The following is a 25,735-nucleotide window of genomic DNA, read 5'->3' on the forward strand; positions in this document are numbered from 1 at the left end:
TAGCGAATCTACTCATCACGCGCGCGGCGCGCAGGCTTCAAAGTTCAGATCGTCACGCGCTGTGCTTGTGCCATTTGTGGTCCGGTCAACATACACTGACAGCTCGTACTGAGGCTGAATGCACGCGATCGAGTAGATCTACGATGCGAGTCTGCATGCATGTGCAGTGCACTAGTACACCGGTACGAGTACAGTCGCTGATGATGCAGAGGTTGCAGGCAAAAAATACTGCACCTTTCACCTGACAAAGTATTTTTGAGCAGCTACCGTGACCGTACATGTACATGTAGCTGGCTTTTGAACTAACTTTTTTCCTTTTGCATTTCAGAGGGGTTTTTTCCTGTTGTTCTTGGTGGTTGGGGTTCTCACACATTACTTTTGACGATCGGTGCTATACTGGTGTAGCGCAGACGTGGAGTTTCTGGTTGCAGTGGGTCTGAGGCAAATTGTCAATACGAAGATGACCTGTTGGCCTGCTTCGCCGAACTGATTTTGTTGATCCATTCTTATTATTTGCACTGATTGCACCCTGATATTGAGAAACATTGTGTGGTTGACGAAAGTGAGGTATGGATCCCCTTGGCACCAATTCTGGAGTTGTGGATGTTGCGGAAATCAAGCGGTGGTCGGCTACGACCCAGTCTGGAAATCTTCCTGAAGTCGATCCTCTCAGCTCCGACCAGTCGCCGTTTCCATGCAACCCTCAAATCAATGCCAAAATTGCTCTTTGGTAAGCTGGCTCCCCATTGCATAGACTCATTAGACTCATTCGTCATGCCCGGGTGTTTTATTATTATTCTGATGTTCATGCCACAGTATATATTATGCATTTGCATTCAATGCACGCAATACGTTTGGTTGTGCATTCGATGCATTTTGCAGTTTGAGGGGAATGGAATAAAGACATTCAAAGTAGGCAAAGCAAGAGAAGAAACAGCAGTACATCAGACTTGCCAACTTTAATTCGTCTTTGGTAGGGAGATCTCCCTCCAGATTGGTGTGCCCGTAAGGAGGTCACCTGCCCTCAACACGTAGGGGTAAAGTAAAAATGGGTATGCCATGTAAGGGTTGGTTCACATAAGCCAAATCGGCGTCGGGAAGCACCGGCGGTGGGCCAGCTCCCGGTCCGTCCCACATCCGGTTCAAGTACTTCTGTAGTACCAGATCTACTACAACGTAGTACAGAATTTACCCAAATGCTACAACAGGATTGCTAGCTGGAACTTGAATTCTACGTTTTTCCGTAGTTCATGGGACAATAAAGGTCTTTCGGTGATGGCCACTTGGTACTACCTTTTACTGCAGATTTATATGAAGCTACTTGTACATCTTTTATTACCATCTAGGAAGCAATGGTGTCGAAAATAATTCAAAATATGCATGAAAATGTTGATGTACATGTAGTCACAAGAACTTGCGAATGTGTCCTTCGTATTTTTGTATTTGTTTTAATTGTCTTTGTCTCAAAAGTTGAACAGACCTTATCTTTAGCTTCAATTTTGGAATTTTTAGGACGAGTCTTGAGTTTGAAATTTTGACAGAGTCTGGTCCTGGCACCACCGATCACTGGCGTCAACGGTTCACATACCACTTTTGGTCAAAATTGTACAGGATCGGTGCCGGGGAAGGTTTCAAGAGTTGGGCACTGTCCAACTTTGCCGGCGATAGCCCGCGAGGGTTTACCGTACGATTTTGGTACGCATTGCGCTGGTTCACATAATCGCAATGCGCCGGGAGATGTGGCAAGAGGCCCACCGCTGGTGCCTCCCGGCACAAACCGGCACACATGTTACTAATGTATTATAGAGACAGAGTGGCACCCACATCAACGAGTGCACCACAGTACTCGTACATGCATGGCTAGCATACTCGCCGCAGAATCCGTGCCGAGTAGGGAGGTTTTCAATTCTGGTCGGGAGATAGGGAGATGTTTCAAAAACATCAACAAAAACATCAACTGCCCCGCCTGACAGGGAGATTTGGTACCTCCGAGTACATTGTAGTTGTCAATGAAATGCAGAATAGAATCATCCAGGTGCACAGTGGCTGGTGCACTGCAGCCTGGCATGTGCGGTCCATAGTTGCCCAAGAATGAGTCTGCTTTCCATTCGCAACTACAGTGTGCCCCCTTTATAATCCAGCACCATTTAATAAAAAATAAAAATAAAAATTTCACGGTTCGCGTCCACCGTGGGAACGCCACCACCCTCTAGGATCAAGGCGCAGATGCAGCGCCTGAACGGTGGGAGGTGAGCACCATTTGTGTTGCAGAAATTCTGCTGGATTGACAAATCTGATTTACTGCCGCTACGTGCACGAAGAAGGCATTTTGGTCACTGAAAATTTTGCTTGTTTATGGAGGGTGCTGGTTTATAAAGGGCTGGATTAAAGAGGGATGACTATATCTGAAATTTATGAAGTTGATATATGGAGCATTCTTTACCTTTTTAATTTATGAAAAATTCCCCTTCTGGGATGGTTGACATCTCTTCCGGAAGAAGCTGTGTGATCTCTCACTAGTATGTGCTCCGTTTGGCAATTGCAATAGTAGTAGACGTGTGTTATCGCCTTCTTTCACTGGCTTGGATTCACTGAGAATTATGTTCGATGCAATGATGCGGTTAAAACTTTTGCTGCTGCTGCTGCTGCTGACGACGCTGCTGTTTTTGTTCTTGTCGCTCTTGTCATTCTTGTTGCTGTTGTTGTTGCTGTTGTTGTTGCTGCTGTTGTTGTTGCTGCTGTTGATGGCTGTGCTACCGGTTGTGGGTAACATGCTCTGTTGTGACGCACATTGTAGGGAGGGCGACATTGGAACTATCAATGCGCAAGCAGTCACAAGCGCAACTAACGAGGCTATGACGGATTTCCGGCACCCGGCCACACGCAGCGTCTTCGACAAAGCAGGTCCTGGCCTGCTGCAGGAGTGTCGCATGCAGATTCAAAGTGAGATTGCTTGCCTGGTGTCTAGTGAAAATTTAGTATAATGTACCTTGGGTTAGGCTACTGTCGGCGCATATTTATTTTCGGCCTGGTCATATTTGGCCGAAAATTTGTTGCGACCGAAAGTTTGTTTTCAAAGTTCAGTGTGACAGTGTATACAGGCAGCAGCAGTACAGGCCGAAAATTTAGTGCGGCCGAAATTTGAATGGGCCGAAAATTTGTAGACTTACTGTATAGCATACTATGATCCTGTTGAACTGTCTTGGAAGTAATAGTCTGTATGTATCATTAGAAGAACCAGCCTGGGCTTCATGACATTAAAAATTCCTGTGCCAGCAGCTGGCACTGTGGATTTTGATGTAGCCCCAACCAAGACATTAGCAATGTTTAGCATTTGGAATTTTCAACCGCGTTCTGCAGCAGAACAGTAGAAACCCAGGCCTTTTCCGACGCCCAGCATTCCGTATAATTGAAAGACCTAGCCGTCATGTTGCACATGCTGAACAGCAGTGGAAGCATGACATCATTGCACGACAGTGTGTACATGTGCCAGGTGGACATGGTCGACATGTGTATGCGTGCTGCATACAGCAAGTCAATTTCAACTTCCGGACCTTTTTCCATTGAACTTTGCGAAAGTTGACTAACGAACGTTGGTCATATCCACAACGTTACTTTGTCCTGCGTTTTGTTTTTGTGTTAGCTTGTCGTACCGGGGAGGCAAAAATCAGCCAGGGTTATAACCTTCCAGCTCGTCATGTGATACACACTGTCGGTCCTCGATACAATGTGAAGTACCGCACGGCAGCTGAGAGTGCTCTGTACAATTGCTACCGCAGTGTAATGCAGCTTGCCAGGTCAGTTGGCTCGACTTGTGTGTTTGTGTCTGCCTGTTTATCTGCCTACATGAATGTGTCTGTGTCTGTGTGTGTGTCTGTGTCTGTTGGCATTGGTAATGTATGATGAACCAAGTTGAAATGTGTGCAACAGGATTGCCAATATCCTGAACTGTAGACTTTGTTTGTGGTGAGCAAGAACATCTTTTTCAGCATTGGCTATGTGTACATGTACTTTATTGCCCCAATTCTTTGAAGTTGTAGTTTACTTGCATGAACAATGTGTTTTTTCTTGTGATTTCCTCACAGGGAGCAGCACATCACAACATTGGCTATCAGTGTTCTGCACTCATCTCATCGAGGCTATCCGGCAGAAGAGGGTGTTCATATCGCACTTCGTAAGTGCCGTACCGCACGGAGTTTCAGCTAGCCGTCCAGCTTGAGTCCCTTTTCTTCCTTCTCTCTACTTCCCATCTCTCTCTCTCTCTCTCTCTCTCTCTCTCTCTCTCTCTCTCTCTCTCTCTCTCTCTCTCTCTCTTTCTTTCTTTCTGGCGTTTCTTGCTCTATTTTGTCTCGAGAGTGCACAAACACAAAAGTGGTTGGCTGTTTCTGCTGAAACTTAAAGTAACCGCAGAAGCAGACTCTCGCTCCTTGTGTTTGTGCACACGGCTCTGCATTATGGTGGATTGAGCATCTTTTAGAGCTGCCCTGACTGGCCCTAATCGTCCTCGGAGAACTGCACTCGTTCCTATGTTGTCATTGTGCGGGCTTCTTGTAGGCATGTTTAGACTGGAATGGTTTTGAGTGGTTTTCAGCTTGCCTGTTCGTGTGCAACGGTCCTTTGATCCCACTGTAGGAACGGTGCGGCGCTTCATGGAGAAATGGACAGACATCTTCGACCTGATTGTCATTGCTGTGGAGGGCAGCGATGCGGTGAGTGCAGACGGCAGCACATGTGAACTCGTCCTCGCTGCGATTATACTACGTTGAGTATGGGACATAATCCCTTTTCCATACCGCCCTTTATACTGCTCCCTGATGGCAACCTTTGGAGAGAGCATGTTTCTGAATTTTCAAGATGCAACGTTGTTGATCATGTGTGTGGGTGTTGGTCAAGGGGTAGTGCATTATTGGCTGCAGTAGAGACTCCGAATACTGAAGAAGCATACTGTAAAAGCCATAATATAATAACAAAGTGTTAATTCTAACGACGGTACAATACTGTTGCTATTGAGTGTTGAGAGTGAGTGAGAATCGTTACCTTTGGTACACGTAAACCAGTCAATTTTAAGAAATCGTTTGTTAGAATAATGGCTTTTGCAGTATGGAACACTTCGTTATTGCCTCTTTTGGACCAATGTTTGAACGAGAGAGCTTGGAAGCTCAGGGCCCTACGCTATGCTTTTTTGCCTTGATGACCTAGACAAAAAAAAGCATAGGGATGTTATAAATTCTTTAAAAAAATCCTTTTTTTAAGAGACATACCGTATTATCTCTAATATAAGCACGGTCCTTTATTTTTTCAATGTACCTCCGCCCCGTGCTATTATTGGAGACGTTCCTTTATTGGAGACTGTTCCATTATTATTTCAACCTCATTTCAGAGCCTTGTTGCCATGCCAAATTCATGTCAGACACACACATTTCAGGGGGTTTTCGCCGGTACAGATAATGAATTTACACGGTGTGCTTATAATGGAGACTGAGCACTTTATTTTTTGAATGCCGCCCCAAGGTGTTCTATTATTGGAGACGTGCTATTATTGGAGACTGTGCTTATATTAGAGATAATACGGCAACCTGGGATTCGAACCCGCACTATCGCGCGCCCTGCATGCATCCCCCGATACACTTCGCATACATACTAATTCTTCCAAGTTACTTCACGTTATGATCTTGCATTTGAAAGCCCTATTTGAATATGCATTGTGGCCAGCCGTCTTTGATGGAACGGTACGGTACGGGATAGGTACGGGACAGGTACGATCGAGGGTAATACGACACCGTCTACCGCCTTGATGACGGCAAAAAAAGCATAGAGATGTTATACATTTTTCAATTCTCCTATTTTTTTTTCAGGCATATCCTGGGATTCGAACCCGCACTATCGCCCCACATGCATACCCATTCTTCCAAGTTGCTTCACGTTATGATCTTGCGTTTGAAAGCCCTATTTGAATATTGTGGCCAGCTGTGTTTGATGGTACGGTACGGTACGGGACAGATACGGGATAGCGCCAGGCGTGACACAAACAAACAAACAAACACACAAATACCAAATTAAAGCTGTGTGGACCCTGGCTAGCGCCAGACGTTACTGAAGTAACGTCTTCTGCATAGCTACGGGAATAAAACTTTACTCTATATGAATTGACTTGGTTCACCATACCGCACTGCACGGCACTCTTGGTGGCTGCAACTTCCTCACTTTCTCTACCCATGTTGTACAAGCTTGAAATGTCCCTGTCTCGCACACTGCAGGCAATTTATCATCAAACGTTTTCCATGTACTTTCCGCGGAGTAAAGAGGAAGAACAGGCGATGACGAATGTGTTACCAGAAGATATCGGTGAGTGTGGAGAAGGGTGTGGCTACCTCTTTCCTCTGCAGCATGTTTTTAAGCACGCAATTTTTGAAGTGCGCGCACTCCAGTTCTCCAGTTGCATTTGGCACTACCGTTTTAACGCTCACTTGTCTTTTCTGTTAGTTCCCTTTTTTCCGTTATGGATTTGGTCTTTTTCCTTTGCGTATCTGCTCCGACTTTAGGCAATGAGGAAGGAGAGCCAGTGATAGCAGACCGTCAGATTCGCATTCGTGATAACCCTATCCTACTACAAGCCGGTGAGATAACCCGGCGTTGCTTCTGGACTGCTTTCTGGACTGCTTTCTTGCATGCCTTCATTGCCACTGCCCTAGGCATTGAGAATGAAACGCCTGCTGCTATAAGTATTAGCTGTGTGTGGTACAGGTACAGGTATAGAGAAGGGGAACGAAGCTGTATTGTTGTTACTCGGAGTTCCATGCGTTAGCCATCACTGTGTTGCCACACCTACCGACATGTCGGTAGCCTGCTGATTTTGGAGGCATGTCACGACCTGCCGACAATTGGCCTTCTGCCGACAGCAGCCATGATAAGTCCAATGTTGCCCTTCTGCTTGGTTTAGAAGTCATGATCCCGATTTTTTTATTAAACTGGTCATCATGAATGTTTCCATAGTTCTCTCCTACCCTGCTAAGCAAGATCATCATCAGTCTTGGGAAAAATCGGAAACTCAGTCCGAGTCTCACTTGGAACGCGAACATTTGGTGCCTGTATGCGTGTGTATACTGGGGTTACTTAATATTCTCACTTCAATCTTTGCATATAATTATGTCAGAGCTACATTAGTTCTCCTGCTTCGTCTCCTTTTTCTTGGATGTTTTTTTCTTTCTTTTGTGTGCTGGGCGCATAGAACGGCACGATGCAAGTGACGAAGAGGGAGCAGCGACGGGTGTTACTGATCCCGGTGACCTAGCGGAAGTTGGCCAGCACTCCTTCGCTCACATGACTGGGGACCAGGACAGTCGTCGGCTGGAAGTGCTCCGCGGTAGAACGAAAGAGGAGACGGCCGAAATGGAAAAGCAGAGGATGTAAGTGTGGGTTGATACGTGCTACCGAGCCGCTACTGAAACGCACGCAGGCGTTACTGTCATATAGTCTTTCATGTACACACGTCTGTTACTGCTTTGCACTCGTGTGTCCCAGCATGCACGTACGTGTACAGCATGTGGTAAATAATGTGCACGGGTACTAGTAGTCTGAATGCTGTACATGAATGGCCGGGTCTGCATGACTATATTTGTAATGCTTTGCATGAATCGCCGGGTCTGCATGGCTGTATTTGTAATGCTGTGCAGGTACCAGCGGCTATTACGGCGGGCTCGCACGGAGGACATGTCTGACATGGCGCGATTACGCGCTCTATACACGTCAGGTAGGGATCGTGCCGTGTCATGCTGTTGTCAGAATACCCGCCGGGCCCCAGAGTATGCAACTCCAGTACATGTACATGGATCAGTGCTGTCCGGGCTGACTCTCAAGTCGGCTGCTTTATTATATAATGCAGGGTTTGCACAGGTTATGGAAAGTCTGGAAAATGTATGATTTTATGAGACCCGTTTTCAAGGACCTGGAAAACTATGATACCGTAGTACCTTGTATTAAAGCCTATCTCATGTAGACGCCTGTTTTGAGTAGAAGCCTGATTTTCAAGTTTTGGAAACGAAGTTTCAACTGTCACATCAAGAAAGTGTTGAAAGAAATTCAAAGAATACAATGCGCTATGTACACATTACACATATGTTAGTCATGTCCGTGGCCCAGTGGTGGACATTACATGATCTGATCCTGTAGAATCTTGTCCTAGAGAGAAGCCCCGCGTGATGTGTTTGTAGAAACGTCGCAACTCGTGCGTACCAGGGGCAGTGCATCTCACAACACCGACCGTCAACTTGAAATTCTGCTTCCAGAATAGCTTCATCTTTTATTGAGAGTGTAGCCATTATGCTTAGACGAGAAGGCAAAACGCCTGTGTATCTGGTGAAGTCAAAACAAACAAACAAGCAACAGCACTGCATGCGGGGACTGCACCCTCTTGGCGGTTGTGTGTTCTCTTGGTGCATGTAGGGCTGGCAAGATGGACTGCACACACCCTGCCATAGCTAAACATGCTCCGGATTTCTGATCTTGCCTTTGCTACACGTGCGCCAATGTACAGCTCTTTTTTTCCGTTTACCAGCATCTGCATGTGGGACAATTTCAGCCTGAGGTTGGACTCATCAGCTACTTATAGCGTGTTTGTAAAGGAAACTTCAACCTGACTTTTATCTTAGCGATACCTATTTGGCACGCAGGTGTGAACCAGTGAACCCTTTGCATGTAGTTCCGGAGAGAGTAATGGGTGAAGACAACCTCCCCTTGCCTGTACTCTTTGGATTAGTTGTGATACATGTGTGGTGTTTTATGATGTCATGCTACAGTCAACCTACCCTTATAACGATAACCCCTATAACGATATTACCCTTATAACGGTATTTTTCTGCCAAACCAAATCACTCCATTGACTTTTGTATACAACGCCTTACCCTTATAACAATATTGCTATAACGATAATACCCCTATAACGGTATAAAATGGGCTGATCACTCAGCATTTTTCCATTTTATAACAATATCTAGCAGGGAATATGTAGAGTCGTTTATTCAGGTAGGGCAAGCTTCACTTGATAAGTCGCTGGGACATGACGAAATACAATGGGGGCACCAGTAATGCCTTGTTGTGTACATAATGTGCATAGAACATACATGTACCGTAGTTTTGATGCTATGAAGAGTGTAAAAAAATGAACAAAAATCATGCATTATGACTGACGTACATGTATGAAATGAACCAGTATCCTTATAACAATATTAGGCCACACTTTGTTTTTTCTATGTTTCTCGTCATCGCCCGCGTAGGTTTTCAGAAATTTCGGAAGAAAAAACAAGTTCATACTGCGTACATGTGTACATAATGTACGCTGCACATGCTGCAGCAGCTAGATGCGTCAATCAATAATCGTAAACGTTTGCACTACAGCATGCAGCAAAGGAGCGCTCCTCGTCCGTTCTCTGCGATGAAGGCTGTCATGACGAAGCTTTCAGTCGTTCACTGGCTGAGCTGAGCCTCGTGGGTCCCAGGAACAGTAAGTCGGACGAGTTCCGCGGCAACTGGCGTCTGTGGAACGATGTCGTAGGCAGAAAATCCAAGCAATAGACGCATGGCAAGGAAAAGATGAGCAGCATGGAGACAAGAGTTTGATTAGCGGAGACAAGAGTTTGATAAGCGGACACAAGAACGTTGAAGTAACAAAACCAAAAATTAATGACGAGTGGGAAACGTTTGTTGATGCGATAGCAGATAAATGTATGTTCTCTTCGCCATCTCGTAATCAAACTTTATGCTCTCATTGACATTGTTGCAGTTTGCCTGATATTCGTGGGCTGATGTGATAATGTAATGCAATCATGTATGGGACTACGTGTACATGATTGTACAATGTATACATGTGCATTGTAAAATGTATACAGTTTTCAGTAGAAATTGTTCTTGTTTTTTCCTTGGCTTTTGTTTTTTTTCCGCCCGCCCGCCCGCGTACCTTTTGCTAAAATTTGCCGACGAGAAACATAGAAAAAACAAAGTGTGGCCTTACCCTTATAACGCTATTTCTTGGTCTGACGCAAATATCGTTATAAGGGTAAGGCCACACTATAGTTGAATGTGGATATCTGCTGTACATGCATGTTTTCCTTCTTCTTTTTTTGTTTTGTTTCTGATCAGGTGTTGACTTCATGGGGCGGCCAGTTGTTGTGTTCGTTGCTCGGCATTTTCCCGCTACGTCTGTCGATATTGAAAAGGTCAGCATAACATGCAACAGCCGTATATTATTTGTGGCAGGGAAGATTTGGGCCTGGAAACACTGACAGTCAGCGTGTGCTTGTCTGTGCGCGTGTGTGTGTGTGCGTGTGTGTTGGGGGGGGGGGGGGGGGGGTAGTGAGGAAGACTACAGTTCATTCATAAAAAGATGGGCTCTGGCGAGCTCCCGTATTTGGCGATTTTTCGTGATTTCATCGTACACAGTGCAGTGCTGCGAAATTTGAAAAAGGGTCCAAAAGGGTACCTGAACTGGGGTTCGAACCGCACAATGCATGTTGCAGGCGGGGTCAAACGACCTGGATTTTTATGGTTTTTCGCAATTCAGTGCTTTTGGGGCAAAACCTGGCCGAAATCCTATTCTTGTTATGGCTTGCTTTTTGGACAAAAAAACTTCAGAAACATAATTGGAAGAGGATTCCATAGGGGATTGCAGGAAAAAATTCAAAGTTTGACCCATTTATGGCCAAAAGCTAGAAGTCCATCTTTTTCTGAATGGACTGTAGCATGTTAGCATATCCTATCGGAGATGCAGTTGCCAGTTGACTAGAATGAGTGTACTTGTTGGTGCACGCATTGTACTACGTTACTGTGTGGTGATGGATGAATGGCTTCAGTACGTCCAAGTGCTACTCTACCGACTGGCATCCAAAGTCATGTGTGAGTGTTGCAGTAGTAGTTCTGCCACCAGCACAACACACTGCTATCTTCAATCAAGTTATCACACGCTGTAAAGGTGTCATACAGCTTTGTTACTCTGCTAGTCACGTTCGTAAATCACACGTCCCAGGGTGTGAACTCGCAAAGGTTTTTTTTTCAGGCAAAATGGTTGCAGTTGTTTTCATGTATACTGTAGTCTCTCGTACTGTGTGCTTTAGATTTGCAGTAGATTTACATTCGGTGTGGTCTCAGTTCGGTGTGTAAAACATTCCAACTGACGACTTTCTCACTCTCGCCTTTGCTGCTACATGTACTTGCATAGTATGACTGTACCTGTAGTAACCTTTCCTTGTGGGTTCACATCCCTGACCGAGTGCCATTTGGATGGTTTGCCTCTTCTGCTTCTTTTGACGGGGTTGACCTTGCTGGCATGGTTCTTTCTCATGTTGGCTGCTTGGTCTTGGTGGTCTGTCTCGAAGGGGACCTGGTTGGCCTCAACTTCTAAATGCCTGCTATCTGTGTGGGCGGCAGCTTTGCATGACTTGTACAATCACCTTGGAGACGTGAGCAGCTTGCTGCCGGGCACCCAGTGGTCAGCTATCTTGTTAATAACTTTGTTTTGTCTTGCTGCTGCTGCTGCTGGTATCACTGCCACTGTAGGCGATTTCCTACTTTATCCACGTCCTGCACCCCGTTGTCGACAAGGACTATGTGGTTGTGTACTTTCACACGCTGAGCGCTAGTGAGAACCATCCAGAGCTCTCGATGCTGCGGCAACTCTACGACCTTGTTGATAACAGGTGAGATGATTGTCTTGGCCCACTGCTATCTACTATAGTATATGTATCTAGGCTGGGTCTAGTCTTGGGGGGGGGGGGGGGGGGGTGTCAGCCCACTACTATCTAGGCTGGGTCTAGTCCTCGGGGCTGGGATTGAAACATTGCTCTAAGGCCCTCTGCAGACTACGTATATAGAACATCCAGTACAAAATCACATAAAACCTAAAAGGCAACATTTTTCCAAGCCTGCATTCAGACTACACGTTTTACAGGCAACCTTTGACCCTATGCTATTGCGCAATGGACCTGGAATGTGTGAAAGCAGCCGGCAGTCGTACCCGGGTTCAAAGTCTGTACGTTTGTACAACTACCTAGTGAGAAAGTACGATAAATGCAGGAAAGTTGCCTTCTACAAGGGTTCGCACCCTGCTTGAAAGGATTGGGCAGCTTTTTAGGCTTCCCGCCAGATTCTTGTTGTTGTCTTGGAAACTTCTATGTAAATGTGACTTATAGGCTGTTTTGTACCTAGTCTGAAGAGGGCCTAACAGTCTATCTGCAATGGTTGTTCTTCGGCATCTGGTGGAGGGGAGATGTGCAGCAAATCTCAAGTCATTTTTGTAGTGTGGAGTTAGTACTGGGTGCCGTGTGTGTGTGTTCAGTATGTCCATGTGTGTGTGTGTGCTTACTTTTCTGATGCTCTGCTATTAGGTACCGGAAGCATCTCAGGTCATTCTACATTGTCCACCCCACCATCTGGTCCAAGGTTAGTTCATAGCTGCGCTGCTTATGACGCTCAGGTGGCACATCGTTCATCATTGGGAACAAAGCATGCAAGAAGGCACGCTGTCAGTACTCACCTGAGCTCATCTTATCTCGGCTATCAGTTATTCTATCCTAGATTTCTGTAATGACCACAGCATGACCATCAATAATGATCCTGTGGCGCATGCACTTGGCGACTACATGCTGAGTACATCAGGGACGATGTGGCCACCACCGGCCCAGTCGATTATGGATTTTTGCACCGGCGTGGGCGTGGGTTGGTTTCGGACCCTGCCGTCAAGCTGATAAACTGTTGGTGGGGTCGGACACCTGGTGGTTGCTTGTGAACACACAACCGTCTACAAGTCATGGTCACGTTTCTGTCTCTTCTGAAGCACACATGTACAGTTGCACATACTGTACCTGGTTGACATGGCTAATGATTGGTCGGGCAAATGTCTGGCTATTACCCACCCCAATGCGCGATGTGACCAGTCACCTATTGAGCCACTAATGACTACCTGGATGTTGCTGCCGATGCTGTTGCTTCTGCTTCTGCTATTTACTCCTCGGCTGTCGTGGGATTTGTGTTTCTATCACTTCATTTCGTCAATGGTAATGCTGGTGGTAGTGGGAGCAGTGCTGGCGCTTGTGCTGGTGACAGCGGCGGCAGCGATGATAGTGATTGTGGTAGAATGCTTTCAAAAGGGCCCCATCACATCGAATATAATTTGAAAAAGTTCTTTTTGTTGTTGATTTGGTGGTGGCCCGCCTGGTGATCTCACCACTCTGGCTTTGTCACTCAGTCTACCTTTCTCCTTTATTTTGTTTCCTTTTTAAAGTAGCATTGCTGTCTTTTGTTGTGCTCTCTCTCTCTCTCTCTCTCTCTCTCTCTCTCTCTCTCTCTCTCTCTCTCTCTCTCTCTCTCTCTCTCTCCCTCTCTCTCTCTCTCTCTCTCTCTCCCTCTCTCTCTCTCTCTCTCTCTCTCTCTCTCTCTCTCTCTCTCTCTCTCTCATCTCATCTCATCTCTCTCTCTCTCTCTCTCTCTCTCTCTCTCTCTCTCTCTCTCTCAGGTTGCAACGTGGTTCTTCACCACCTTCACAGCCAGCAGCATCAAAGAGAAAGTCCAGAACATGGATGGAGTCCAGTACCTCTATGACGTCATCAACCCTGATCAGCTGCAAGTGCCTCAGTTTGTACTCGACTACGATGTGCAGGTTAGTAGCGATATGCAGGTTAGCAGCAGCATGGCACCTGCACCATCACTGGCAGCAGTAGCAAATTACTAGCAATGGCGATACATGTACGAAAGCTGCCAAGCACACCGTTCCTTCTCCAGCTACTGCAGTCTCCTATCCAACATCCGTACAACGAGGCACTGTGCTGTTGGGAAGAGGGCGCCCTACTCTTGCTGCATGCAATGTGTTGCTGCTCTCTTTGGCCAGGCCTGGGACGTTATTGCCCATACCTGATTAGCGCGGGCTTTGCATGCAATGTGTTGCTGCTCTCTTTGGCCAGGTCTGAGATGTTATTGCCCATACCTGATTAGCACGGGCTTTACAGTAGTCGTTTCCCTGCTGATTGATGGCGTGCAATTGAATATACTGTTACTGTAGCAATCCATACATCCTGTACACACACCTTGTACACACTCTCTCTAACGGTCTCTAGGCTACACTGCAATTGATATACATTAGCTCAAATGTAGCCTAGAGACCGTTAGAGAGAGTGTGTACAAGGTGTGTGTACAGGATGTATGGATTCAAGTATTGGCTACAGTGGAGTTTCCAAACCTTGAGAAAAGTGTTACTGTAGCAGCAAGGTGTATTGGTATCGGCATAGTGTCGTATGGTATGCATCGATGGTATGTGGGCAATAACATAATAATAATATGTATAATAATCTTTATTTCAGGATTACCCAAAGGCTGACGCCTATGGGGGGGATCTCCTATTTGTGTCTATACAATGAACATTGGAGTTGGGAAAAAGAGAAAATGTGCAAAATGAGTTCGGAAAAAGAGAGATGCTGTACAAAAGATACAGTGAAAGAACAAGCAGTGCACATGTAAATCAATGATTGCACATCAAAGGGATACCAGTGCAGTCGAACTGATACTTTGCAATGTAAATACGTAAATGACGCTTGAATTCTGTTAGGGAATCTAAAGTTGTCAATCGGGGTGGGAGACAATTCCAAAGTGCACCAGTTTTCTGTGGGAAGAGACATGAGAAAATGCAGCCATGTGAGTTAAAAAATGAGCTTTTGGGGCCTACGGGCACTACGTGAGATGGTAAACGTAAAGCGAGAGAGATAGTCTGGGTGGAAATTGATGTACTTTTAAAAATAAAACAACCTGAGAAATGAAGATACGGCGAAATTGCAGGGATTCCAAGTGACACAATCTATTCAAATTCGATTTTGATTCAAAGTTGTCAAAGTCTATTTTCGCAGACCTCAGGAGTCGCCGGCAAACCTTAGCCTGGAGTACATCAAGGGACTCTAACTGAGCGGATGTGATCCTAAGGGACCAGACAGGAATGGCATACTCAATTGCCGGACGTACGTAAGACTTATACAGGAGAGCAATGTACGATGATGGTAAATGGCGGCCCATAAAGCATAACAGATTAACACGTTGCTGGAACTTCCTGAAGATGGTGTGGAAGTGGTCGTGGAACTTCAAACCATCACTGAGCTCTACACCGAGATGCTTAGCGGAGCGCCCAGATCCGATTAAAACGTTGTCCATGGACACAGAGGAGGATTCAGGAATGCTGTAATTGGACAAGATGAAGGTTTTTTCAGGAGAGAATTTGCCATGTATTTTCTGTGCCCAATGCTGGCAGCCATGATGGTGGTAAGGTGCTGTTGCTGTTGCTGCTGCTGTTGTTCTTGTTATAGCCAGTCAAGATCTCTATAAATTGACAGCAAGCAAATCTTCCTGTTCTGACTTCTTTTCTTGTGTGTATGTGTTTTCTTGTAGAAAAATGGTCTAAACTACTATACACCACAGGGCAGAGAAGGTGCAAACAATGGTGGCCTGTGAGGCTAATCTCGCTGCCCAAGTCAGGAGTGTTGTACATTATGGTCGCTGTCATTGCTGGTTGGTTTGTTGTTCTTGTTGTTTCTGCTTCTGTTACTGTCGGGTTTCTTCTGGTGTTTACTTCAAAGTAATCGTTCAGAATCCGTTTGTACTCCTGTTTTGTTAAAACGCTGGTGTGTGTCTTGTGTCAACTGCACACCTCTTACACAGAGCATGCATGCATACACACATACGTATTGATCTCATTGTCCTTGTGTTTGGTCCTTGACATCTGTAAAAATGTCATTTCCGTCAGTCATGCGGCTTTCTTGTAGAAAAACATTATGTTCATGGTTTGTGTTTACCACATAAGTCAGCAATGTTTTGCCCCCACTCCCATCCGTGTACTTCAGTCGGCCCTGCACATTGATTTTGCTCTGCTGCAGACAAGCACGCACTTGCGTGCGCACGCACGCACACACACACACACACACATACACACACGCACATGCCAACCGGTACACATAGATTTAGTGGAGAGTGTATTTAGTGTGCGCTGCAATCATCTCGTTCCGATTCAAGCTTTCGTCGTTTCATGCTCTCCGTACTGTAAATGACCCTCAGCTGGCTAAGGGTTAGCATTATTATGTTACAGCTGCATGCTTGTGTGGACATTTTCCTATTTTTCTATCTATGCACATGACTCATTATTGAAACCAAGTATTTTTTTCACCCATCCCCAGACATGCGTTTCACTGATTTTTGTCCTTTCTAGTTCTGCGGCGTGAAAACCTATCACACGTACACACACACACACACACGTACACACGTACGTACACGCACACACATACACAGACCATGCACACACATCCATACGTACACACACACACACACACACACACACACACACACACACACACACACACACACACACACACACACGTACACACACATTGTTCTCATCCACTTGCGAGCTTGTAAGCTTTTCTGCCCGTCAGCGTATGTTTCCCTCAACCGTCTGAAAAAAATCGAATGTCTTACTTTGTAATGGAATTTCCTCTTCAGTTATCGTTTCCTTTGTGTGCATGTTCACTTCAGTCTTCTTTTTGTGCTGTGAGTGTGCCCGTGCTTAGATACATACATGTAAATGGATTTTGAAGTATGATACTTGAAATTTATGTGGATATATTATTATCACTATTGCTTCCGAACGCTATGAAGTATTCTTTGCTGGATCTGCTTCTTCTTTTCTTTTCTTTTAAATGTGATGGCGGCTTCATTGCAGTCCTATGTGCTACCGTTTCTATTGCTGTTCTTGCTGTTGCGGGAGCCGCACCTGTAAGGCTGTAGCTTGTCCCCAGCTGTGTGCTAGCACAGTCCCACTGGCCCTGTGTGTTGTGCAGGGATATGCGGGGAGGTCTGTCTACAGTAGTACACTGTACAGTATGCTGCTTACTACTGTACATCATGGCGTATGCGAGGTCTATCCATGCTACTACTATAGTTATACTAGTAAGTACTGACTACATGTAGCACGGAGAGAGTACATGGAGGTTATGCTTGTACTCTTGGTGCTACCAAGAGTATGCCCTGTTCTGGAACACACAAATAAGCACGTGGCGTAATTTGTTTCTGCATAATACTCTTATACGATGAGTACTGAGTTAGAGAAGGAGAAAAAAAGTTCCATAGCAGAGCGTCGTCACGATAACAGAGACAGTAGTGAACTGCTAAAATAGAGGCTAGAATATACTGAAGCCGAGTGCAAGAGAGAGAGAGAGAGAGAGAGAGAGAGAGAGAGAGAGAGAGAGAGAGAGAGAGAGAGAGAGAGAGAGAGAGAGAGAGAGAGAGAGAGAGGAGAAAGAAGAGAGAACACACCCGCTGCTAGTGTGGTGATGGAGATAATCTCACGATGTGTAACTGCCATAGTAGACGCTTCATAGAAGACAAAAATAGCACAGGGTAAAGCACAGGGTAACGAGTAGGCGGGGCTGGGCCTGTGCTGTCTCAAGGTGCAGTTGGTCGGTCATATATAGCTCAAAAATAGAAATAGAATTAGATGGGCAACGATGCCGTTGATCAGAGATTCTTCAAGAGCGGCAAATCTCAACTCGTAGTATTCCATAACGCTATCCTACTAGCCTCCTCATAGGTTAACATAGAACTCTCAACAAAGAAGTAAAAAGGAGACCCAGAAAAAAGTCTATGGTGCACTCCTGTAAGAATTGAAGTCTGGGTGTAGTCAGTGATCATCTTGGTGGCCGCTGGTGTGTGGATGGGTAGTCCGACTTTGTTCTATGCGGTGCCGGAAAGGCTTCTTCCGGCTTGAGTTCTTGCTCGTGCGCAGCGCCGCAAATATGCAGGCTGCCACCGATGTCCATGGAAATACGCAGCGGCCAGTAGCAGAATATGCACGGGCAGCAGATGCCGGCGATGCACAGTGCAGTCCACCGGCGACAACACACGCGGTCTTCGTCGCTGTTCGGACTGCACTGGAACGGGAAGACAAACTCATTCTCCTCATCACTAGCGCACCAGTAGGTGATGCAGGAAGCGAGCTCTAGACAGCTGACAAAGTGCACGCAACTCTTGCACTTGCTCGGGCCGTCTTCGCAATCGCCCGTCCGGTTGGAGTCGGCGTAATAGAACTGTCCGCAATGCATACACTCAAGCCGAGCATGGCTCTGTGAAGGGGCGGGGGGAGTACTTGTGTTTGCACTAAGCGGCTGTTCTGTGATCACCGGCTTCTCGTGTTTCTCTTCCTGCGCTTTTCTCCGCACTTCCTCGCTGTGCAACGCGCCAATCTGTGACAAGTTCGATATTCTTCTTCCATTCGTCTCACTGCCTGTCGACACAACACTCCCAGAATTACTCTTTCTCTGCTCGCGATGGCGCTCCTCTCGTTTTCTTTCATAGAACTGGAGCTCCTGCTCCTGTTTCGTTATCCACTGTTTGTGCTCATCGATCTGTTTCTGGATGCTCTGGTGGACTTCGATCGGTGGGTGTTGGCGGCGCAACTTCGGATGTGATGTCTGCAGCGAGCTACGTGGTTGCGTTGCAGGCGCAGGCGCCTGGCGATGTGCATCGCCGTCGACATGCGTACTATTGCTAGTGCTCGATGACGATGATGATGCCAGACCAATGGATCGTGCCGGCTGTCGCCTGACCACAACTGGCTCAGTACTGGGCACAGGTAGTACCGTGCCATTGCGTCTCGTCGTCGTCACAGGCTCGCCACCATCGCTACTACCTCGGCCGTTTCCACTGGGGCCTTCTTCTTCTTCTTCCTCGCCCGCATCGTCACCCTCAATCTTAGCATAAGGGTGAGGAGCGCCTTCCTCAGGGATGGGTCTGGATATTTCCTCCAGCTTAGCCTTTATGAGGGCCGCCTCAGCTTCAGCTTGTGTGACAGGATCATTCGGAGGATAGAATTGAACATACGGTCCTAGGAAGGTTTCGTCCACGACCTGTGTGCCACGGGGAAGCGCTGGCACATGGCGTGATTCTGCGTCTACGATGGGAGGTGTTTGACCATGCCCGCTGCCAATGCTGTCGTGATCCTTCTCAGCCTGCTGCTCTCTCTCCCTTTCTTTGATGGTGAGCGCTGGAGACGGCGAGGCACCAACAGTTGCAACCGCTTCACCTGCAGCAGGCTCCGCCTGAACAGGAACAAAGAAAAAGAACATGACAATGACCGATGGGTTCATTTATGTGCTACCATTGGCCACAGTAAACATGATCTACACACCGGGATATGCACCAGTGTGTATACACTGACCTCCACCACCTCTCTCTAAGTTCTAACGGGGAAAAAACGAGGAACACATGATGTAAAGTACGAGTACCGTGTCATGCGAGCCAGTCTCTCTCTCTCTCTCTCTCTCTCTCTCTCTCTCTCTCTCTCTCTCTCTCTCTCTCTCTCTCTCTCTCTCTCTCTCTCTCTCTCTTTCTGTTTCTCTCTCTCTCTGTCTCTCTCTCTTTCTGTTTCTCTGTGTGTGTGTGTGTGTGTGTCTCTCTCTCTCTCTCTCTCTCTCTCTCTCTCTCTCTCTCTCTCTCTCTCTCTCTCTCTCTCTCTCTCTCTCTCTCTCTCTCTCTCCCCCTCTCTCTCTCCCTCTCTCTCTCCCTCTCTCTCTCCCTCTCTCTCTCCCTCTCCCTCTCCCTCTCCCTCTCCCTCTCTCCCTCTCCCTCTCCCTCTCCCTCCCTCTCTCTCTTCCACTGCCCCCTGTTTATCGCCTGTGTCTCACCTCCTCGTCGATCTTCTCGCATGCCTGGAACTGCTCCCTGCGGATGATGCGTTCATTTTTCTTCTTACGCTTTCTGTTGGCTGCAACGACAAACAGATGCAACAGAACGAGATCAAGGAGGTTAGGTAAAGACCGGCATATTGATAGGTAGTTGGGAGTGATCCTCCTACCACACGCACACACATACCTACATGACAATATCTGATATTCCATGGCGTGCCGTGCTCATATCATAGCTTGCAAAATTTCATAAAAGCGCAATTGCAATCGATCAGAGAACTTGATACTCAACAACAGATTGTAACCTAGATTGATGAGCATTCACATGAAACAGCTGTTCTCTGGACTCTGGCCTTTATATCCTGATAGCTCATGTCATGGACCAAGGCTGCTGCTCAGTACCGATCAATTCCTGCCTGGGAATTGTACCCCATGCATTCCGAATGAAGACTTCCACTGCTCTATGCATGGCTAGTAAATAGCTATGGAGAAGTTTGCCGTCCCATCTCCGCATGCCACATGAATGCAGGGTCTACCCATGTGATAACACTAACCAAGCCCTAAACACAGGTCATTCCAGGATTGTTTCTGCTTGAATGGCTGGATGGTGGCCACCACATCACATCCACATGTTGACAGCAGATTCCATGGGTGTCTATTTTCAGTGCCCTGGCATTAATAGAGATTGTTCTGCTTTTAGCTGCCCTTGCAAAGTGCACTGGTGTCTCACATTTACCCAGACAGCTATAGTTACCTCCTGACCTGACCACCAAACATATTCAGCTGCATGCCGCATTTAGGCCAATGCTTTGCCAGGGCACAGCACAAACATGCAGTCCCTGACGCGGTGCTAACAAAACTATGTTTCCGTGTATCCACATCTCAGTTCAGCAACAAACCAATGCCATCGATGACTGTGCCAGACCAATCTCAATGCATTTCAGTTCCGCACACAACTCTTATCCGGGGAGAGGAAGGTCACTAAGTTTGTCCATAGCTCTGACAGCCCCACTGCCATGACTCTAGACTAGAGCGGCAGTACAGACTTTCCAGTCAGCATCACTCTTTACACACTGCATGCAGTGCCAGCATGACTGTAATGTTTGGGTACGGCCTAGTCATGTTTTTGCCTCAAGAGTGCTGCAGAACATTTCCGAGGGACTACTGTCTGCCGTGGGTGTAGTGGGTGTAGAGCGTTTGGTGGATCTCCTTGCATCCTCTTCCTCTGCCAGTCATATCCTCCTATCCTGACTGAAACTGCATTCTGCACCAGCACCCCCCCCCCCCCCCCCCCCCCCTCTCTCTCTCTCTCTCTCTCTCTCTCTCTCTCTCTCTCTCTCTCTCTCTCTCTCTCTCTCTCTCACGCAGTGACCAGTATCAGCGTTGAGCAACTATGCGACCCTGTCTGAGACATGGACTTGCGCTGAACTGTGCACAGAACACCAAGACTCAAGGCAAGACTGCAAGAGCACTGTCATTTCCCCCCATTCGCGTACACGTACATCGGAACACAGAAACCAGACGCCAGGAATTGTCCGCCTACAGCCGCGTTATTTGTAGCGTTCTTCTCCGACACATCAAGTCACTAGACAACAAAATTTTCAGGGCAGCGGCACTGCTGCGTGGGGTACATCCACACCAGCGACATTGGACCAATATCACAACCGCCGACACAGTCTTCCACAACTAGTGTTATTTTACAGAGCGATTGCTGCATATCTCCCAAAACAAGTTCACGACCGACCGCTGAACGCCACGCGAGTTCCGCTACCCATTCTCACCTCTCCTACCTACAACTACAAGTGGTCAAAACTAAGTCTTGCTGACAGGGCTAGGGACCTTTCGAGAGAGTGATAGAGTGAGAGCGAGCTTGATTTTTCATGCACCGCTCCAAAAATGCCATCAATGTGCGAAGAGACACAGCAAGGACTAGTCGACTGCAGGGTGGGTCACGCTTGCAGGTAGAAGTATGCACTGGCCAGAGAGATGCCACCACTGGCACAATGTGAACATGATTGTACTGAAGTTCGAAACGTTTGGAGCTCCTCGCGGCCTCTTCTTCGCCGCTTCGGTCTAGTACTAGTAGTAGTAGTAGTCTAGTACTAGTGCCAGTTGACCCACATGCGCCAATGCAGTAGCCTGCCCATCCAGGGCCTGTACTATTTTGAGCTGACAGGAGATCCCACTCACTCCGTAGCAGACCATTCACGCCTACACATGAAGCACACTCTGACTTGTACCGGTCGTGTGCTTCCACAAAGAGCTGAGTCAAAGGAACACGAACAGCAACCAAGCGATCCGCAAACTCATTACACGACTGTCCCTGTGTTCTGTACAACTAAACAAGATCACAGAGTCGACAAGCTTGTTCAATCAGGTGAGAACCCGCCGCCATCGTCGAGTGCACAGTCTAGTACGAGTAGTACTAGTAGTCAGCACAGCTTCTGCTTGATGGACAGCCTCCCGGATTTAGAGATACATACGTAGATTCTACGTGTGTGCTCGGCATTGTTCGCCTGTAGCTAGCGGCAGTGTAGATGAGGATCGACGTTATCCTGCTTCTTCTTTTACTACAGCTCTACGCCTCTAGTGCCACACGCCCGGCAGTCAGGTGAGTGATAGAGAGCCAGAGTAAGCGAGTATGGAGTGGCAACTGGCGAGGTGCAGCACCACAACCACTATCATCACAGGACTGCACAACAAACTGCAGCCATGATTCCCCGTCTTCATCCACCACCACGCCACCATGTCGCCAACAGCAGCATAGCGTTCTTCTCCGCCACATCATTAGTTACGATAGTCAACAACATTTTCCTGGCAGCGGCACTGCGTTATAGTTATAAAATAGTAATGATCGGGTAAACAGTGTCAAGCAGCGTCCATTAGGCTAGCCACGGACATACTTCAAAGTAGTGACACTCACCTTTGAGGAGGGTTGACTTGATGCTGATGATCTTGTTGGAGAATTCCAGAGCGTCATTTTCCGATTGGAATTTCAGGCCGTACTCCGTGCTGGAATCGCCGAAGTAGTGGAACTTGCTGTTGGCTACGGAGTATTCCAGAGAAGTTGTGACCTTACAACGCAACAACTCTTTCTGGCCCTGTACGTCCACGTCCGCGTACTGTACACCAACAAGGAACAAACGGACAAAATCAACTTGACTGAGTTTTAGCGTCTATTATTTTAAATGTTAATATTAGCACGGTCGCAAGGCCACCGGCCAAACACTTTATTTTGCTTGTTGTTTGGGTTTATTACTTTATTTTCTTCTTAGGCCGAGTTCACAGGGAAGTGAGCTGTGGGAGAAAGTGCGAAAACTAGTAGATCTACCCACTGACACAAGGATCCAGATCCTGCTCCTACTGTCCTAGGCTAGGAGCGAAGTAGTCGTAGTGGGTGTTCGCTACACGAATCACAGCTACACAGTCAGTAAGTCAGTAGACTAGTTCTCAGTAGATCTACACTACACTCTACAGCACAAGAAGACGGGTCGTAGATCTACTGACCCTGCATGCAACAGACGAAGCTCCGCGTCGCACGTGCTCGCAAAACGACCAGGTATCACACCTACGTGCAGCTAATTTTACGAACAAGGACTTCGACTAACGTCCTGCAACAGCACTGGGTGGACTGATGTCCGTATCACCTATCGAGCAGAACAACTGACGCTCTAGCTGACCAAACATAGTGGAGAGGCGAGTCCACATCCACGTATCTCCTTTCGATTTCAACACAACAAGCAACAAGGCTGCAAGATAAGCCATAACTAATGCCACTGGATAGCTGGAATCATAGCAACATGCAACTATTTCAGTAGGACATGTACGTCTTTTTCCGTCGCGCTGGAATGACAGAGGTTCTAAATGTGACACGCTCAATGTCCGGCTGAGGCGCTGAGCGTGATACCCCGATTGTACCGTGCACGCACAACACGCGCCCAAACAAGGCCAGGGGTCAAGAAGAAATGCCGCGCAACAAAGTAATAATAGTTTCAACGCGCATATAACTACACCCGAAAAGATGGCAGTAGGATAAGGAGTATCTGCAACTAACTATCTTGTGCATACTAGTAATGAGCTATTACTGTATCCGTAAAACTGATACTAATAGACATAAGCGATGAGAACGGTTCAAGACCATGTTGCGACAGCGGTTGCTCATGTCCGACACAGTACGCCATATACCGGTGGGATCCTGCTCCTTTTGGCATCAAATCCCCTCAGAACTCATCTCAGACTCTATCTGCCGAACCGCAAACTTATAATCCGTCATGGCAGAAAAATGTGGATGCGCATCACTAGTAGCCAACGCAGCCTGAACGCGAAGATACGCTCGCAGTCACGTTTATTTTACCAAATCTCTCCGCAGGCAGCATGCACGCACGTACACCAGGGAGCTTGACACACACGTTGACAGTCTGGCCATTCGACGCTTTGGCCATGAGAGAAGAGCGTTTCCTCCAGCGCTTCGTTTCAGAACGAGCTGCCTCGTGATCCAGGACTATTGTCTACACTCAGAGTCAGAAGTCAGATCTACTCCGCACTTTACCGCACATGACTGTATACGTGTACGTACAGCGAGTAGAGTGACACACACACACACACACACGCGCGCTCAGGAACGTACACATACATACCCACGCAGTTCAAGGCTCAGTCTGGCACAGACTGCAAACTAAAAGTCACTTGTCTTTCACGAAACTAACTTTGAATCACACCTCAACGCGACTGCTATGCAAGCGACGAACGTAGGTGTGCAAACCTGGCACAACGCACGGGGGCATATGGCAAGAGGCACATACCCTAGCCCAAATCCGAAATAGTCACATACAATTGCAAGGGAGAATCCTAGGTGACTGGAAGAACGAAGTCCAGTACTAGTCATTCTACTTACCGCATCAGCATACAGAGAATCCTCCGCTTCTTCGTCGGCCTGGCTAATGTCCTCGTCAATACTAGGCGTTTGTACTATTAGCCAGTAGACTTTGGATGAAGATCGTTCCATTACTCTAACATCGACCTGCCCGCTACCCTTCTCACCCAGCGGCATCCAGTCAGATCTAAGACCCGCCCGGACAAGCATCTCATTAGCTCTCAGAGCTAGCAAAAGCCGATCGTCCGACATGACGGCAACAGCTACAGAAGCTGCTGGTAATGGTGGTACAGGACCACTACCTGAAGGATTGATGCCGCTCCAGCAATGAGTATTGGTCCCCGCAAGCCACCATGCCTAAGCCGAGGCCTCGCACAAAGAAACGGCAAACCTAATCCCGCCGCCAAACAAAGGCAGCAGCACAGCACTGCGTGCAGGAGCAGCAGCAACGACAACAGCTACACTATTGAGTATTGGCCGGCTACCGTCCTCTGCTTCTCCACCACAGCACGAGTTGTAGATCTGCAACTTCTAACACAGTACTACTACCGTAGAGCAGTGCTCTACAGTCTGTTACTAGTGGCCAGCAACAGCAGTAGATCCACTAGCAGAGAGCAATGAACACAACCGAGCCCAAGCAGCCAGTCCAGCAGCAGTACTCAGTCGAGGTCCAGCGTTGCGCTTACAGCCTGCTTCAGCGGAGATTTTTGTTTTAGCGCACTAGTCGTCAAGCTGCAAGTGCGCTCCACAGCCCCACTACTACTATCTGCAGCATTGGCAAGAGCTGACCAGCAAAGCGCACTCTGTGACTGTCGTCGCTATCATGCAGCAGGCGCCCGATCAGTGAGATTTCACAGAGAACTACTACAACAGTGAACAGTATAACAGTCAGCAGTACAATGCTTCCGCTCCTGTACGCAAACGCATTACATAGCTGGCATACTGACAAGGCAGCGTCCCGCACTTGCTCTCACACACGCTCGCTCAGCGGCACGCAGAAGTACATGATTGTACTGGGAGCTCCTACTGACTGTCCTAGTTCTGGCTAGGCTGGGAGCAGACAGAGACAGTCAGTGAGTCAGTGTAAACCGCGACTTTCCAAAGTTGGATCAAGCTGCCTGCCGACATTCTATTTTTAGCAACCACTACGGGTAGTCATTCAACG

General features: G+C 47.3%; 2 protein-coding genes across 2 annotated transcripts; one reads left to right on the forward strand and one right to left on the reverse strand.

Moving 5' to 3' along the window:
* Positions 1 to 309: 309 nt before the first annotated feature.
* LOC135804664 (protein GDAP2 homolog) lies at positions 310 to 16,757 on the forward strand. Its single transcript, XM_065318587.1, has 14 exons — positions 310 to 730; positions 2,798 to 2,943; positions 3,644 to 3,797; positions 4,086 to 4,174; positions 4,633 to 4,709; positions 6,258 to 6,345; positions 6,543 to 6,617; positions 7,229 to 7,406; positions 7,674 to 7,750; positions 10,135 to 10,211; positions 11,548 to 11,687; positions 12,375 to 12,429; positions 13,502 to 13,645; positions 15,415 to 16,757. Exons 1-14 carry the CDS (start codon positions 570 to 572, stop codon positions 15,475 to 15,477), a joined length of 1,524 nt encoding a protein of 507 aa, XP_065174659.1. The 5' UTR covers positions 310 to 569; the 3' UTR covers positions 15,478 to 16,757.
* A 321-nt stretch (positions 16,758 to 17,078) lies between these two features.
* Positions 17,079 to 25,469, reverse strand: LOC135804663 (sprouty-related, EVH1 domain-containing protein 1-like). The gene is made up of 4 exons (XM_065318585.1): positions 24,592 to 25,469; positions 22,621 to 22,819; positions 19,698 to 19,777; positions 17,079 to 19,112 (listed from the first exon to the last, which is right to left on the reverse strand). Exons 1-4 carry the CDS (start codon positions 24,820 to 24,822, stop codon positions 17,703 to 17,705), a joined length of 1,920 nt encoding a protein of 639 aa, XP_065174657.1. The 5' UTR covers positions 24,823 to 25,469; the 3' UTR covers positions 17,079 to 17,702.
* Positions 25,470 to 25,735: the final 266 nt, after the last annotated feature.

This window comes from Sycon ciliatum, chromosome 1, assembly GCF_964019385.1.
Source record: "Sycon ciliatum chromosome 1, ocSycCili1.1, whole genome shotgun sequence".
Taxonomy (NCBI): Eukaryota; Metazoa; Porifera; class Calcarea; order Leucosolenida; family Sycettidae; genus Sycon; species Sycon ciliatum.